The sequence below is a fragment of the Hyperolius riggenbachi genome, chromosome 8 (genome assembly GCF_040937935.1).
Source record: "Hyperolius riggenbachi isolate aHypRig1 chromosome 8, aHypRig1.pri, whole genome shotgun sequence".
In the NCBI taxonomy this organism is placed as follows: domain Eukaryota; kingdom Metazoa; phylum Chordata; class Amphibia; order Anura; family Hyperoliidae; genus Hyperolius; species Hyperolius riggenbachi.
The window spans coordinates 44033098-44050763 of record NC_090653.1 but is presented as its reverse complement, the minus strand read 5'-3'; the positions used below and the strand labels follow the sequence as shown (position 1 = coordinate 44050763).

Here is a 17666-nt window from a genome sequence, read left to right as displayed (position 1 = left end):
GATCCACAGGTTCTAATAATCTAGTCATACTTGACAACCTTTGGTCCCAGAGCCTTCTGTCATGCTGCTCCTACATTATGGAACTCCTTACCTCAGCAGATCAGGACAGCTCCATCTCTGGATGTGATTCAATCCAGACTGAAAACCCATCTGTTCAGCTTGGCATTTGCAGAATTATCATTTTTGTTGTGTGAATACTTCATCCTACTACCAACTACTGAATCTGAGAGAGCAGAAGCGCTTTGAGTCCTATGGGAGAAAAGCGCTATAGAAAGGTTATTGTTATCATTATTCCTGTTTTACAGAAACCTAACATTAACCAAGTATGTATGGTTCTGGCAGCTGCATTTTGGGGGCGGAGAACATTTTATACTTGTGACTTTGAGGACAGCAGCTGGTGGTCCGTCGTGTTCATCAGTCATGGCAATATTGAATGCTATAACCACCACACACCTGATTGAACACTTTCAGCTGAAATGTTTCCCACATACTGTATCAAATTGAAAAATTCAATCAATTTCACCCCATCATCATTTGGGTGACCAGGTTGTGGCAACAATTTTCACCCAATTAGATACAATTATGGAATCAGATGGTCAATCTGGCCAAAAAAAAAAATCGGTAGATGTATGGTCACCTTAAAGTGAACCTCCAGACTAAAAATCTACTCAGCAGCACTGAAAAGGCTTGGTGTTTCTTTAACAGTTTCACAGCATCAGAACTTTGTTTTTCATATCCAAGCCCCATTTTTAGCTGCACAGAAGCGAAGCTTTGCCCCACCAAAGAAATCTGCCCGGGTATTTTTCCCCTGCTGCTGTGCAAAGCATGATGGGATTTCTGATGTTGTTCTCGTTGCCTAGCATGTGTAGCTGGGAGGGGTGATCAGGACACAGGACAGTTGGAACTGTGTCTCATGCTCCCTGTCAGCTCCTTTCAACCAAAAAGATGGCTGCCCTCATGAAATCACAAACATGTTCCTGTTCTTTTTAAAACAGGGTGGGTAAGAGATTATATTACCTACAGTATCTATTTCAATTAACATAACTAATGCAACTTAGTGAAAGTATGTTTGTTTAGGCTGAAGTTCCTCTTTAAGTTCCCCCAAAAAAGGAAGTGCATGTGAACAACCCCAATATAAATATATAAATAACTTTATAAAATAATAAACCTCAATCCTTGTTTATTGGGAGTTTAAAGAGGAACTGCAGTGAAAATAACATAAGGAATAAAAAGTGCTTTATTTTAATTATTTATAAATGATTTAGTCAGTTTTTGCCCATTGTAAAATCTTTCCTGTCCCTAATTTACATTCTGACATTTATCACAGGTAGCAACATCTTTACTGCTGGCAGGTGATCTCTGTGGAAGGTGCTTTTTGGCAGTTGGAAACAGCTGTTATTTCCCACAATGCAACAAGGCTCCCACAATGTGATGTCAGTACTCTGGTGCTGACATCACAATGTGGGAGGGGTTTCACCACAATATCAGCCATACAGAGCCCCCTAATGATCCATTTAAGAAAAGGTAAAGATTTCTTGTGGGAAAGGTAATATCGGCTACTGATTGGGATAAATTTCAAACCTTGGTTACAGTTCCTCTATAAAGCAGTAAACAAACACCATAATTCTATGAAGCTACAAATACCATGGTCTGTAGACCCGGGAAACTGAAACTTTAGCAACAGTCCACAAAATACCAAGTGCCCACCCACATTAGTGGAAGGTACTACTCCCCAATAAATGGCTACCACACAGGAGTCCTTGAACGTTCACCTTGCCAACAGCCCACTTCAAAATGCCATGGGACAGGAAGTCACCTCAGCTTTCGTTCCACCACGCCCTTTGACACTTTATTGGCCCAGGTACCACACTAACCAGAAAATCCCGTTACTATCCACCAAGTCCCACATGGTTGGACAGAATAATGCAAGCATTCCTGTCTAGCATTGTACTGGAAAGTGAGCTAAACCTCTCCATAAACAGTGCCTGGAAGACATTAGACACAAGCCAGCACACAGTATAGATACACAGAATATAACAATAGGGTGTTTCAGGCACTCCCATGTGTCCTGTAACTATATTCAGTGTTACCATCCTTCCATTATACATACTACTAGAAACACTGGGGGGCATTTATCAAGAGTGTCTGAGACAAAATATTGGTAGATTTTTAGAAATCCATGCAGAATTGTCTCAGACAGCATAAGAAATTACTAGATAGTGCAGTTTCCTTCTAAAACTTTTTTAAAATAGGAGGAGGAGTTAGGAAGGTCTTTCAGACAGTGGCCTCAATTCCCTAAGCTTTATCAAACACTTTACCGAACGTTTACCTCATGAGTAAAATCGAATTTTGAATTCACTAAGGGCCCGTTTCCACTACTAAGTGATTCGAATGCGGTTACCTAGCCGCATCGCATCACTTCCGCCACCGGCCGCAAGTGTATTGGAGGAGATGGGACGCGGCTGCGGGCGGACGCGGCCGTGCGAGAATCTGCAGCATGCTGCAGATTCTCTGATCGCTCCGCACAACATGTACGCAGTGGAAACTCTTCCATTGCCGTGCATGTGTTTCAGGACACCTGCGGTGCGATGCGGCTATGTAGCTATATCGCACCGCTCCAAGAGGAAACGGGCCCTAAGGTGTTATAGATGTATTAAACATTGTATCAGTAAAACATTTGATAAATATATAACACCTTAGTGAATTCAAAATTAGATTTTACCCATGAGGTAAATTATCAAATGTTCAGTAAAGTGTTTGATAAAGCTTAGTGCATTGAGGCCAGTGCAGGGTGTGAGGGCGATTGCTGATGCTGAGGTAACCAATACAACTGCTGTATTGCCTCAATGCCTAGCACTAGAATGGTTAAGCACAGAACTGCTTACAGCATTCAGCAGGGGGGGAGGAACCCTTAAAACTCATGTCTACCCTGCACTATTTCACTATCTTTAGAACTGCTATTAACCACTTAAGGATTGCAGTCATAAAACCCCTTAAGGACCAGAGCCTTTTTTTCCATTCGGACCACTGCAGCTTTTTCACGGTTTATTGCTCAGTCATACAACCTACCACCTAAATGAATTTTACCTCCTTTTCTTGTCACTAATACAGCTTTCTTTTGGTGCTATTTGATTGCTGCTGCGAGTTTTACTTTTTATTATATTCATCAAAAAAGACATGAATTTTGTCAAAAAAATGACTTTTTTAACTTTCTGTGCTGACATTTTTCAAATAAAGTAAAATTTCCTATACATTTGAGCGCGAAAGTTATTCTGCTACATGTCTTTGATAAAAAAAAACCATTCAGTGTATATTTATTGGATTGGGTAAAAGTTATAGCGTTTACAAACTATGGTGCAAAAAGTGAATTTTCCCATTTTCAAGCATCTCTGACTTTTCTGCGCACCTGTCAGGTTTCATGAGGGGCTAAAATTCCAGGATAGTACAAATACCCCCCAAATGACCCCATTTTGGAAAGAAGACATCCCAAAGTATTCAGTGAGAGGCATGGTGAGTTCATTGAAGATTTTATTTTTTGTCACAAGTTAGCGGAAAATGACAGTTTGTGACAGAAAAAAAAAAAAAAAAAGTTTCCATTTCTTCTAACTTGCGACAAAAAAAAATGAAATGTGCCACGGACTCACTATGCTCCTCTCTGAATACCTTGAAGTGTCTACTTTCCAAAATGGGGTCATTTGTGGGGTGTGTTCACTGTCCTGGCATTTTGGGGGGTGCCTAATTGTAAGCACCCCTGTAAAGCCTAAAGATGCTCATTGGACTTTGGGCCCCTTAGCGCAGTTAGGCTGCAAAAAAGTGCCACACATGTGGTATTGCCGTACTCAGGAGAAGTAGTATAATGTGTTTTGGGGTGTATTTTTACACATACCCATGCTGGGTGGGAGAAATATCTCCGTAAATGACAATTTTTTTATTTTTTTTACACACAATTGTCAATTTATAGAGATATTTCTCCCACTCAGCATGGGTATGTGGAAAAATACACCCCAAAACACATTATACTACTTCTCCTGAGTATGGCGATACCACATGTGTGGCACTTTTTTGCACCCTAACTGCGCTAAGGGGCCCAAAGTCCAATGAGTACCTTTAGGATTTCACAGGTCATTTTGAGAAATTTCGTTTCAAGACTGCTCCTCACGGTTTAGGGCCCCTAAAATGCCAGGACAGTATAGGAATCCCACAAATTACCCCATTTTAGAAAGAAGACACCCCAAGGTATTCCATTAGGAGTATGGTGAGTTCATAGAAGATTTTTTTTTTTGTCACAAGTTAGCGGAAATTGATTTTAATTGTTTTTTTTTCACAAAGTGTCATTTTCCGCTAACTTGTGACAAAAATAAAATCTTCTATGAACTCACCATACTCCTAACGGAATACCTTGGGGTGTCTTCTTTCTAAAATGGGGTCATTTGTGGGGTTCCTATACTGCCCTGGCATTTTAGGGGCCCTAAACCGTGAGGAGTAGTCTTGAAACCAAATGTCGCAAAATGACCTGTGAAATCCTAAAGGTACTCATTGGACTTTGGGCCCTTAGCGCACTTAGGGTGCAAAAAAGTGCCACACATGTGGTACCGCCGTACTCAGGAGAAGTAGTATAATGTGTTTTGGGGTGTATTTTTACACATACAGATGCTAGGTGGGAGAAATATCTCTGTAAATGACAATTATTTGATTTTTTTTACACACAATTGTCCATTTACAGAGAGATTTCTCCCACCCAGCATGGGTATGTATAAAAATACACCCCAAAACACATTATACTACTTCTTCTGAGTACGGCGATACCACATGTGTGACACTTTTTTGCAACCTAGGTGCGCTAAGGGGCCTAAAGTCCTATTCACAGGTCATTTTGAGGCATTTGGATTCTAGACTACTCCTCACGGTTTAGGGCCCCTAAAATGCCAGGGCAGTATAGGAACCCCACAAGTGACCCCATTTTAGAAAGAAGACACCCCAAGGTATTCCGTTAGGGGTATGGTGAGTTCATAGAAGATTTTATTTTTTGTCACAAGTTAGTGAAAAATGACACTTTGTGAAAAAAAAATAAAAATCCAATTTCCGCTAACTTTTGACAAAAAATAAAATCTTCTATGAACTCATCATACACCTAACAGAATACCTTGGGGTGTCTTCTTTCTAGAATGGGGTCATTTGTGGGGTTCCAATACTGCCCTGGCATTTTAGGGGCCCTAAACCGTGAGGAGTAGTCTTGAACCCAAATGTCTCAAAATGACCTGTGAAATCCTAAAGGTACTCATTGGACTTTGGGCCCCTTAGCACAGTTAGGCTGCAAAAAAGTGTCACACATGTGGTATCGCCGTACTCAGAAGAAGTAGTATAATGTGTTTTGTGGTGTATTTTTACATATAACCATGCTGGGTGGGAGAAATATCTCTGTAAATGACACATTTTTGATTTTTTTTTACACACAATTGTCCATTTACAGAGAGATTTCTCCCACCCAGCATGGGTATGTGTAAAAATACACCACAAAACACATTATACTACTTCTCCTGAGTATGGCGATACTACATGTGTGACACTTTTTTGCAGCCTAGGTGCGCTAAGGGGCCCAACGTCCTATTCACAGGTCATTTTGAGGCATTTGTTTTCTAGACTACTCCCCACGGTTTAGGGCCCCTAAAATGCCAGGGCAGTATAGGAACCCCACAAGTGACCCCATTTTAGAAAGAAGACACCCCAAGGTATTCCGTTAGGGGTATGGTGAGTTCATAGAAGATTTTATTTTTTGTCACAAGTTAGTGAAAAATGACACTTTGTGAAAAAAACAATAAAAATCCAATTTCCGCTAACTTTTGACAAAAAATAAAATCTTCTATGAACTCATCATACACCTAACAGAATACCTTGGGGTGTCTTCTTTCTAAAATGGGGTCACTTGTGGGGTTCCTATACTGCCCTGGCATTTTACAGGCCCAAAACTGTGAGTAGTCTGGAAACCAAATTTCTCAAAATGACTGTTCAGGGGTATAAGCATCTGCAAATTTTGATGACAGGTGGTCTATGAGGGGGCAAATTTTGTGGAAACAGTCATAAGCAGGGTGGCCTCTTAGATGACAGGATGTATTGGGCCTGATCTGATGGATAGGAGTGCTAGGGGGGTGACAGGAGGTGATTGATGGGTGTCTCAGGGGGCGGTTAGAGGGGAAAATAGATGCAATCAATGCACTGGGGAGGTGATCGGAAGGGGGTCTGAGGGGGATCTGAGGGTTTGGCCGAGTGATCAGGAGCCCACACGGGGCAAATTAGGGCCTAATCTGATGGGTAGGTGTGCTAGGGGGTGACAGGAGGTGATTTATGGGTGTCTCAAGGTGTGATTAGAGGGGGGAAATAGATGCAAGCAATGCACTAGCGAGGTGATCAGGGCTGGGGTCTGAGGGCGTTCTGAGGTGTGGGCGGGTGATTGGGTGCCCGCAAGGGGCAGATTAGGGTCTAATCTGATGGGTAACAGTGGCAGGTGGTGATAGGGGGTGATTGATGGGTAATTAGTGGGTGTTTAGAGGAGAGAAGAGATGTAAACACTGCACTTGGGAGGTGATCTGATGTCGGATCTGCGGGCGATCTATTGGTGTGGGTGGGTGATCAGATTGCCCGCAAGGGGCAGGTTAGGGGCTGATTGATGGGTGGCAGTGACAGGGGGTGATTGATGGGTGGCAGTGACAGGGGGTGATTGATGGGTGATTGACAGGTGATCAGTGGGTTATTACAGGGAATAACAGATGTAAATATTGCACTGGCGAATTGATAAGGCGGGGGTCTGAGGGCAATCTGAGCGTGTGGGCGGGTGATTGGGTGCCCGCAAGGGGCAGATTAGGGTCTAATCTGATGGGTAACAGTGACAGGTGGTGATAGGGGGTGATTGATGGGTAATTAGTGGGTGTTTAGAGGAGAGAAGAGATGTAAACACTGCACTTGGGAGGTGATCTGATGTCGGATCTGCGGGCGATCTATTGGTGTGGGTGGGTGATCAGATTGCCCGCAAGGGGCAGGTTAGGGGCTGATTGATGGGTGGCAGTGACAGGGGGTGATTGATGGGTGGCAATGACAGGGGGTGATTGATGGGTGATTGACAGGTGATCAGTGGGTTATTACAGGGAATAACAGATGTAAATATTGCACTGGCGAATTGATAAGGCGGGGGTCTGAGGCTGAGCCTCTGAGGGCAATCTGAGCGTGTGGGCGGGTGATTGGGTGCCCGCAAGGGTCTAATCTGATGGGTAACAGTGACAGGTGGTGATAGGGGGTGATTGATGGGTGATTGATGGGTAATTAGTGGGTGTTTAGAGGAGAGAATAGATGTAAACAATGGATTTGGGAGGTGATCTGATGTCGGATCTGCGGGCGATCTATTGGTGTGGGTGGGTGATCAGATTGCCCGCAAGGGGCAGGTTAGGGGCTGATTGATGGGTGGCAGTGACAGGGGGTGATTGACGGGTGATTGACAGGTGATTGACAGGTGATTGAAAAAAATAGCGTTGACAGATAGTGACAGGGAGTGATTGATGGGTGATTAGGGGGGTGATTGTGTGCAAACGGTGGTCTGGGGGGTGGGCAGGGGGGGGGTCTGAGGGGTACTGTGGGCGATCAGGGGGCAGGGGGGGGGCAGATCAGTGTGTTTGGGTGCAGACTAGGGTGGCTGCAGCCTGCCCTGGTGGTCCCTCGGACACTGGGACCACCAGGGCAGGAGGCAGCCTGTATAATACACTTTGTAAACATTACAAAGCGTATTATACGCTTCCTATCCGGCGATCGTCGGGTTAACAACCCGCCGGCGCTTCCGATTGGCCGTCGGGTTGACGTCGCGGGTGGGCGGAGCCTATTGCCGGCGGATGCGCGCGCATCCCAGCGCGCGATCCCCGGCCAGAGAGTGCCCCAGGACCTGACGCCAATCTGCGTTACGTGGTCCTGGGGCTGCCACTTTGCCGCCGCCAATATGAAGTAGGCGGTCGGCAAGTGGTTAAGCACTTTTTATTCTGCAGCAGTTTTGGAATGGATTTGCACTTTTCTTAACTGTAGTGCAGCTCTAGAAATTCACACTAAACTGTCACTATTAAGTAGGATTTAAAAATCGTCTTATTATCATGCAGAACAATTCCTCTGCTAGTTAGAACTGTTTAAGAAGAAAAAACTGTCGGTAATGCTTTGATAAATCTGGCCCACTATCTCTATTTGTTACAGAGCGGCAGAAGTATGACAGCGCTGAGGAGGTCAAAGAAAGTTTCCACTACTCTATTACTGAAACCATCGCAGGGGTAAAACCATTCTGTACAGGTGAGTCACAGAAATAGTATATTACTGCTTTCCATGTGGTTTGGCTGAAATCCAGCAGTATTTTATTATATAAATAAATATTTGGGTGGTTTCTCCTCTCACAAGCTTTGCTTGCATGGTGACCATCCTTACCACATGGGAGCTGTCACAACACTGGTTCCAGTTCTCAGAAAGTGATCCTAAGATGAGAAAAATACCTGGTGATTTCGATTGGTCCAATTTACATGGAATTGAAATGCAAGTCAAAATTATTGTCCATCTTTAACTCTTTCCCTGTCAAAATAAACTACTGCTGTTGCTGGGCTGCGGTGCCCCATTTTTACCACTCCCCCAATTTCTCCCTCAGCCTGGCAATCTAAGGCCCGGTTCACTTTAGCATTTTTTTTTTGCAGATCCGGCCATCTGGATCCCATCAAATGGTCCGTTTTTACAGCCATTGTGATGAAAACTTCAGTTTTCCATTGGCTCCTATTTCAACAGAACGGACAATGAAACCGTATGGCCAGATCCACTGGCAAAAGCTAGTTTGAACCGGGCCTAATGTAGAGTGGGTGCACGGAGCATTTTCATAGTTATCTGTTCCAGACGCTAGATCGGCCCTCCTCTCCCTCCACAAAGCAGCCGCTGTAATGCCAACTACCTCTTCTGGGTCCCAATCACATGATATGACAGCATTGGTGATGGAAGAGGGGTGGACTCCTCCAATACCCCTCTTTCACCACCAATTGGCGCTGCAACGTGCTGCATTAGGCAGCCTGAGTTTTGTGGGCTGAGAAAGCCCTGCACAAAATTATCTATACTGGGATAACTTGGCTGGGGCTGTTAAAAGGTTAAAGAAATACAATAGTTTCCTTTTGGTGCAAAGAATGGAGCGGGGCTACCAATACTCTTACCACCTCCAATGGTACAAGAGAGTGGGAGGTACGTCCATGCAGGTAACACCATTGTGCTGGTCATCTGCTGTATGCTATACACCAGCGGACCCAGTCTCCCTAGGCTGCTTGTCCAGGACTGTGCCACGGTAATACACTAATAGTACCTGCTGTTGACATGTCGGGTAGCAGCGGATCGGCGGCGAGCAGCGGCAATCGGGGCAAACACACAGCTAGCAAAGTGCTAGCTGCGTGTTTGAAAAATAAATTATCAAAATCGAGCGGTGCCCTCTAGCGTCTCTGGACGAGCGCAGCTCGTCCAGAACGCTAGAGAGGTTAAGCAAGCTAAATAGTTAAAGAAGCTCTTTCACTTCAACTCTGTATTGTGTATACATGATTGTGATAAAAGGTGGGAGTGAAGGAGGGAGTGATTACCATGTATGCCATGCTCCTCCTGAAAGTCACTGCGGTAGGCCGGGGCACGGCGGTCACATAGAAGCCATTCTCCAGATAACACTGGAGCCTTACCTAGGCCAGAAGCCCCAAAGTGATGTCACTGCTGAAGCTTCTGGAGGATTGTGTTTGTATAAGGATGGCTGGTGCCTTTCATAGGGCTCAAAAGGGAAGGGAGGGGATAGAAAAACAAACATATTCGTACAGATCGACTTTAGGTCATCCCACCCGTGCTCACCTGATCTTTGTGTAAAAAAGTATCTGGCCTTGCTGCATCATTTCATAGAAATTACATCTCTGCGTTGTAAACTGCTTTCAAGCAGGGCCAGATTTCTGAAAAAAGGTCACATAGGCCTGGGCCTTGGGCGGCTGCAGCTGAAGACGAAAGAGAGGTTGCTACATATGAAAGCGAGGCTGGAAATGTGGAGCAATACATGAAAACGGGAAATGGTGCCCAAGGGAGCTGTTAAAGGGAACCTAAACTGAGAGGGATATGGATGTTTCCTTTTAAACAATACCAGTTTCCTGGCTGTCCTGCTGATCCCTTTGGCTGCAGTAGTGGCTGAATCACACACCTGAAACAAGCATGCAGGTAATCCAGTCTGACTTCAGTCAGAGCACCTGATCTGCATTCTTGTTCAGGGGCTGTGGCTGAAAGCATTAGAGACAGAGGATCAGCAGGAGAGTCAGGCAACTGGTATTATTTTAAAAGGAAAAATCCGTATCCTTCTCAGTTTAGGTTCCCTTTAAAGAAAGAGGGGGGATGTTATTATTATTTAGTATTTATATAGCGCCGACATATTCCGCAGCGCTGTGCAGAGTATATTGTCTTGTCACTTGACTGTCCCTCAGAGGGGCTCACAATCTAATCCCTACCATAGTCCTATGTCTATATATGTATTGTGTAGTGTATGTATTGTAGTCTAGGGCCAATTTAGGGGGAAGCCAATTAACTTATCTGTATGTTTTTGGGATGTGGGAGGAAACCGGAGTACCCGGAGGAAACCCACACAGACACGAGGGGAGAACATACAAACTCCTTGCAGATGTTGACCTAGCTGGGTTTTAAACCGGGGACCCAGCGTTGCAAGGTGATAGCGCTAACCACTACGCCACCATGCTGTTGTACATGAATGATACACATGGAAGAGGGGTTGGTAGATGGAATGGGAGGGGCGCTTCTGCACATGAAAGCAGAGCCCTGACATACTTGGTCTAGGTGGGGGCAGTAGGCACAAAAAGTATAAACCCGGCCTTGCTTTTTAGATCTTTCTACCCCTTGCTTCTCCTAGACTTGCTGCCACTAACCGTTTCTTTTCTGTCTAGCAGAAGGTCCAGGACGCAAGGTGGATTTAAAAAGGGGACAACCTCTGAACCTCTTCATACTGTTCGATGCATCAGCAAAGGAGGGAGAGGAGAAGTTTAATGCCGCAAAGGAAACCGCTGAAATACTCATAGAACAGGTAATCTTCAGCCAACTCTTTATGGTAGTGTTAAAATAATTGGACCCTATCAGGTCTTTCTAAGCCTAGATAGCAAGCCCTCTACCCATAGTGGGGGGATCTTGATGAGGTTGAACAAAGACGTTCTCATTGATTGGAGCTACTGTGCAAAGTTGAAAGATCAGACTAAAGCCTGGTACACACTTTCAACTTTGATTGGAACGATATGTCAGCCGAAAAGCGTTTAAAAAAAATGATACCAACAATGGTAAAATACAACGATTATCATTCATGTGGACCAGGGGTGTCAAAGTCAAATACAAAGTGGGCCGAAATTGAACACCAGGACCAAGTTGCATACTAACTTCCATGCCTAGTAGCCAACTCCCCCCTTATCAAGTTCCCTGGTGTCTACTGGCCCCCCTCCTCTGTACAGTACTTAGTAATTTCCCTCCCTCCCTTGTAAGTTCCCTGGTGTCTAATGCCTCCTAACTCCCCTATACAGTTTCCTCAGAGGCGCCTCTAGCCATTTTGTCACTCCAGGCAAGAAAACCTGTGGCACACCCCCCCCCCCTCCTCCTTAAGCCCCGTTAGGGCTGCTCATCTCTTGCCATCTCCCTGGGTGACACAAGAGCAGCTCGGCCAGGCGTGCTCCCGTCCCTGTACTTTTATTGCACAAGCGCAGATTGCTCCCAGGGACGGGAACACGCCTAAGCGGGCCGCACATGTGTGACAGAGCGCGACTCGAACAGGCTTTCAGGGACAATTGCGTGTGACTGGAGTCACCCAGGGAGATGGTAAGGGAGGAGCAGCCCTAACGGTGTTTAAGGAAGCCTCAGGTAAGTATTGTACCAAAGACGCTGCTACACTTTAAACAAAAACATTTCTTTGTTACAGCTCATACAACTCGTAAAATAACTGCACTTTTTCTACTTCTTGCTTTCATGGAAGCATATTGTTACCATCCTGTGCTATCTAATGAGCTTATCTGCCGTGGCATGGCAGTCAGGTGACATGGAGAGGATCAAATTACAACTTGCAATTAGTAACAAATGAGGGGGAATAAAACAGGGTAAATCACATGATGCATGTTTTTCTTCTGTCCTGTATTATAGTTTAGGTCCACTTTTTTTTTTAATACATGCAGCCAGCAAGCATCATGATCAGAATCAGAATCAGAATCGTTTATTTCGCCAAGCATGACTGGGTCATGCCCGGAATTATTTTTGGAACAGTACATATAGCTCAGGGAGAGACATAGATGGAAAGAGACATAAATAGATAGCAACGACAGCAAAGGCATCAAGTACACATTAAATTACATTACAACATTCCAGTATATGCATCACAGTCCCCAGTGAGACCTGAGGAGTATGGGAGTTAGTCTATTGGACTGGTTGGTTCGGTCAGCTGGTCAGCCATAGCGCAGCCGGCACCGCAGTCTGTCAGGGCTTGAATTGACGGTAGTATGTGGAGAGAATTTAGGAGGTTGACCGCTGAGGGGAAGAAAGAATTCCTATGTCTCGCGGTTTTTGTGGAGATAGCCCGTAGCCTCCGGCCCAGTGGCAGCAGGCTGAAGTAGCGGTGGCCTGGGTGTGAGGGATCGTTGGCAATCTTCAGTGCCCTGGATTTCAGCCTTTTGTTGTGTAGTAGGGCAAGTGAAGGGAGGGGGCACCCAATGATCCTCTCCGCTGACCTGATGACCCTCTGTAGTATGTCCTTGTCGTTGGTGGTGGCGCCGGCATACCAGACCAAGATGGAAGAGCAGAGGATCGACTCGATGGTGGCGGAGTAGAAGCTAGTTAGAATTACTTGAGTCATGCCGAACTTCCTCAGCTGACGGAGGAAGTAAAGTCTCTGCTGGGCTTTCCGTTGGGTGGTAGTGATGTTAGGCTTCCATCTTAGGTCACTGGAGATGGTAGTACCCAGGAGCCGGGCACAGGGCACCCTGGCTACCTCAGTTCCGTCAATATAAATTGGAGGTGGGGTGTGGGCAGACTTCCTGAAGTCGATGATTAGTTCAACTGTTTTTGCAGTGTTAATCACCAGCCTGTTCTCCTTGCTCCAGTTGCAGATTCTCTCTACCTGCTGACGGTACTCCTGAACATTATCCTTGGTGACAAGGCCAATGATGGTGGTGTCGTCAGCGAACTTGATGACCTTGACAGAGTCTGCCTCAGATCTGCAACTGTTCTTGTAGAGGGAGAACAGCAGTGGTGACAGGACGCAGCCTTTGGGAGCACCTGTGTTTGTGGTTGCAGCTTGGGAGTGGATATCGCCCAATCTGACGACTTGGGACCTGTTGGTGAGAAAGTCCGTGATCCAGAGTTGTAGGCTTGAGTGGACTTCAAGTGCAGCCAGGTCCCGTTGGAGGATGCGTGGGCAGATGGTATTGAAGGCCGAGCTGAAGTCCAAGAGTAGTATCCTAGCGTACGTGTCTGGCCTGTCAAGGTGGTCGTTGATGAGTTCCAGACAGATGTTGATTGCATCCTGTAGGCAAACTGGTAGGGGTCTAGGTGGGGCGAGGTGGAGTGCTTAAGGTGGGCTAGGACCGCCCGCTCCATGGTTTTCATGATGACGGACGTCAGGGCCACAGGCCTAAAGTTATTAAGTTCGGAGACCCCTTGTTTCTTGGGGACAGGTATGATGGTGGACCTCTTGAAGCATACGGGGACCTTGCCTACCTCTAGGGACTTGGTAAATATGGCAGAGAGGATGGGAGCAAGTTGCCGACAGCAGGTTTTTAGGCAGGCTGGAGATACTCCGTCGGGGCCGGAGGCTTTCCTGGCATTTAGTGTTGATAAGAGGCGCATGACCTCTGCCTCACCCACCACCGAGGGAGGGGACAGGCTCTGGATGTTGTTTGCAGGGCACAGAGGAGGGGAGGCCGGTGCCAGGTTTCCCTCCGGTGTTACCTGGTTCTCAAACCATCAGTAGAATCTGCTGAGTTCTTCTGCTAGTGCCAGGCTGGGTGTTGCATGCTGGGGTTGGGGCTTGTAGTTAGTGGCGGCCTTCAGTCCCTTCCATACAGCTCGTGAGTTGTTTGAGCATAGGTTGATTCTTATTGTCTCAGCGTACTCTTTTTTGGCAGTTCTCAGCTCTCAATTAAGGTCATTTCTTGCCCTTCTGTAGTCCTCCTGGTTCCCGGACTTGTGTGCAGCCTCCTTGCGTCTCCGCAGTTGGCGTAGCTTGTTGGTGAACCACGGCTTGTTGTTCGGATACACCTTGAAGGATTTTGTTGGTACACACGAGTCCTCACAGAAACTGATGTATGAGGCGATGTTGTCCGCCCATTCGTCCAGGTTCTGCGTTTCCAGGGACTTCTAGTCGGTGCATTCAAAACAGGCTTGAAGTCTCAGTTTGGCCTCGTCCGACCACACCTTGGCAGACTTAACGATCGGTTTAGCTGATTCTAGGCGCCTCCTGTAGGTAGGGATAAGATGTATGAGACAGCGGTCAGAGGAGTCCAGGGCTGCCCGTGGGACTGCTTTGTATGCCTCCTTCAATGCCGTGTAGCAGTGGTCAAGGGTACTCCGGCCCCTGGTGGGGCAGGCTACATGCTGATGATAGCGTGGCATCTCCTGGCGCTGGGCTTACCTCCTAGGCTGCCTGCACTTGTCTCTGAGTTAATGCAGGAGGCTGCAGCCACATGTGTGGGGGACCACCGCCGGGGAGAGAGGGGAACACACGCAGGGCTGGCTAAGGTGGGCTCAGCAAGGGGGCACACAGACAGCCAGTGACAGTGCTTTCCCCTCAGACATCCGGCGCCAGCCAGGAGAATCACGCTGCCTTCAGGGGGGCGGAGTTAGAGGCGGCGCCGCACCACCTGCAGGCAGTAAACAACCCGTGCGGCTGCTGCTAGGGAGAGAGGCGGGCCATTGCGCTTAGGAGGAGGTGGAGTGGGCAGAACTCCAGTGAGAGTTTCGTTCATTCTATTAGCTGGGCCTGGGCGGGGGGGGGGCGTACATAAATGCGGCAGAGCACGTGGTGTAAATAAACCACGATCGGACACAAGCACAGCCGGCGCTGATGGTAATAATGGCGATCAGCCGCAGTCTCCCTCCCGCAACAGCGTGCCCCTCCCCCTTCATGCCGCTCCAAGCAGCTGCTTGTAGTGCCATGCGCTAAAGGCCCCCCTGAGTTTCCTGGACTCCAGTGGTCCTTCCACCCTGCCCTATGGCCTCAATTCACTAAGCAGTTTAGACTAGTCTACTGATGGTTTTTAGTCTACTAATGTTTTGGTGTAATGTTTTATACCTGTTTTTAGTCCTGGTCTAAAACATTCGGTAATTAGGTAATTAGGTCAGTAAAGCAGGGAAAATGATCAAAAGATGCAATTCTCAAAGGCAAACAAGGAGTAACCACGCCCACGTTTTCTGACAGATTAGACCAGCTGATTTCTGTAGGTATAGTAATTCTGTGAGGTATTTTAGACGTGAGGATGGAACCTTTGGAATTAATTATGCAATTTCATTGTACCCAGAGGACAGCTCATCAGAGGAGAAGGATGACAGTCATAACTACTTGTTTGTGAATTGCATCTTTTGTTTATTTCCACTGCTTTACCAACCTAATTACCGAATGTTTTAGACCAGGTCTAAAACCGGGTCTAAAACATTCGGTTATTATGAGTGAATACCCCTTTGATGCAACTGATTTACACCAAACCATCAGTAGACTAAAAACCATCAGTAGACTAGCCTAAACTGCTAAGTGAGTTGAGGCCATAGTTCCCTGGTGTCTAGTGACCCCTCTCCTTTTTCCCTATACAGTTCCCTGGTGTCTAGTGCTTTCCCCCTCCCCCTTAATATATGGCATCCCTGGTGATCTAGGGCTTCACCTCTAGAGGTGGGCCAAACAAAATGCAAAGTGGGGAAACCAAATTTGATGGCTCGGTGGCATGCAGGCCAGACTTTGACATGTATGATGTATACCGATCCATCCTAGACGATCAGTTCTGACGATAATCACCAGTGTTAGCCGTTTTCAGTGGCATAGATGAGGAGCTAGGGGCCCCAGTGCGAGTTTTACATGGGGTACCAAAACCTACCAAGGAAAGTTTCAGTGTCTGAGAGGTGTAATCAGAGTAAGGAAACAGTTAAGAATTACCACTATTCAATGCACATATAAAATGTGTTTGTAACAAATGTGGAATTATCTCTGTGGTCAGCGCACAACATGTGCGCCGACACTGCGGAAACCCTCCACAAGCGTTTAGATAAGGGAACCCAGCTTTGGTGCAAATGCACCTGTAGAGGGGAATTGCAGATGGAGCTGTGGAGTGCAGAGGAATAAACCCTCTGCACAGCCACAGATTCCAGCTGGAGATTGTGCGAAGTGAAGCAATACAGGGCAAGATAGCCTCTCTCTCTCTCTCTCTCGAGAGAGAGAGAGAGAGAGAGAGAGAGAGAGAGAGAGAGAGAGAGAGTGAGCACAGAGACAAAATGTATGTATGTCCACCAATCTAGTGACATACAACAGCGAAGACCAAAGTGAGAAAGCAATCACAAGAATGGCGATTGCTAATAGAGACACAAGACTGAGTAAAGACAGATCATAGAATGAATAAAGACAGAACCAATTAACAAACTGCAATCCAACACGAAGGAACTGACAGGGCTAGCTAAACGCGGTCACCACACGTTAAGCGCAATAGCGACAAAGCGCGTTCAAGGCACGCTAGCCGCACGTTAAGCGCAACAGCGACAAAGCGTACCAATCCTAGCTAACTATTGAACACAGAAAATGACGACAGACAAATAACGCGAACGCTTGCTAGACAAGACAAACAGAAGGATTAACCAGTAGCAACCGCAGCTAAGGTTATACTCCAAGAGTCAGACAAGGTCCACCGCCTCTACCGCTAGGGCGAATGCGATCCAAACAAACAGAGCGATTCACTATCAGCCGCCGTTGGAGAAAGTGCAATCGCAACAGATAAGACAAGACAGAACCAGGCCATACAGATAATTAACAATCTGACTGCACTAGAAGGAATGCTAGTGCACTCCCAAGGATAACTACTCTAAAACAATATTAGCAAACAATCAGCAGAGGGGCTGAAACTCAAGGTAAGTCCAGCATAACTAAACCTTTATGACCAGCAGGGAATTCTGGGAGGAAATGGCATTTATACTGCAAGCCTTCAAAAGAGGCAGAACTATCAATAACCAGATGAGTAAATGCAAATCCCTCACCAGAACAGCAAGTCTGAAACTTGCAGAGTGAAAACAGGAATCCTTTCCAGGGACCTGCAACATGCAGACCTGAAAAATGGTCAAAAAGCTGCCTGCCTGTGCAGACAGCAGAGCAGATCATTACAGTGTTTATTATCAGCTTAGCACCAAAAATGTTAATAAGATGGTTGAAGGAGGGCCCCTAATGGGCACCTCTGGTCCAAGGGCCCCGCTTAGGTCGCAACTCACAACCTCTGCATGACCTATTGCTATGCCACTGGCCATTCGGGTCGAACGATAACAAAAGATTGCTTCATTCAAACAACTCACAAGTGGTGAGTTACTCACTTCCGAGTGTTCCAATTGGTAGACCACTGTCAGTCATTGTGTCGTTGAATTTACAGATT

General features: G+C 46.3%; 1 protein-coding gene across 2 annotated transcripts in view; it reads left to right on the top strand.

The window, feature by feature from the left end:
- Nucleotides 1-17666, top strand: part of LOC137528774 (complement factor B-like) — a 161088-nt gene that overhangs the window by 52140 nt on the left and 91282 nt on the right. The window contains exons 5-6 of one of the 2 annotated variants that reach the window (XM_068250341.1): nucleotides 8224-8316; nucleotides 10971-11104. In XM_068250341.1, coding sequence (XP_068106442.1) covers nucleotides 8224-8316; nucleotides 10971-11104 — 227 coding nt within the window. Of the gene's footprint in view, nucleotides 1-8223; nucleotides 8317-10967; nucleotides 11105-17666 lie in introns of both variants that reach the window. The other variant, XM_068250340.1, reaches the window with a different exon arrangement.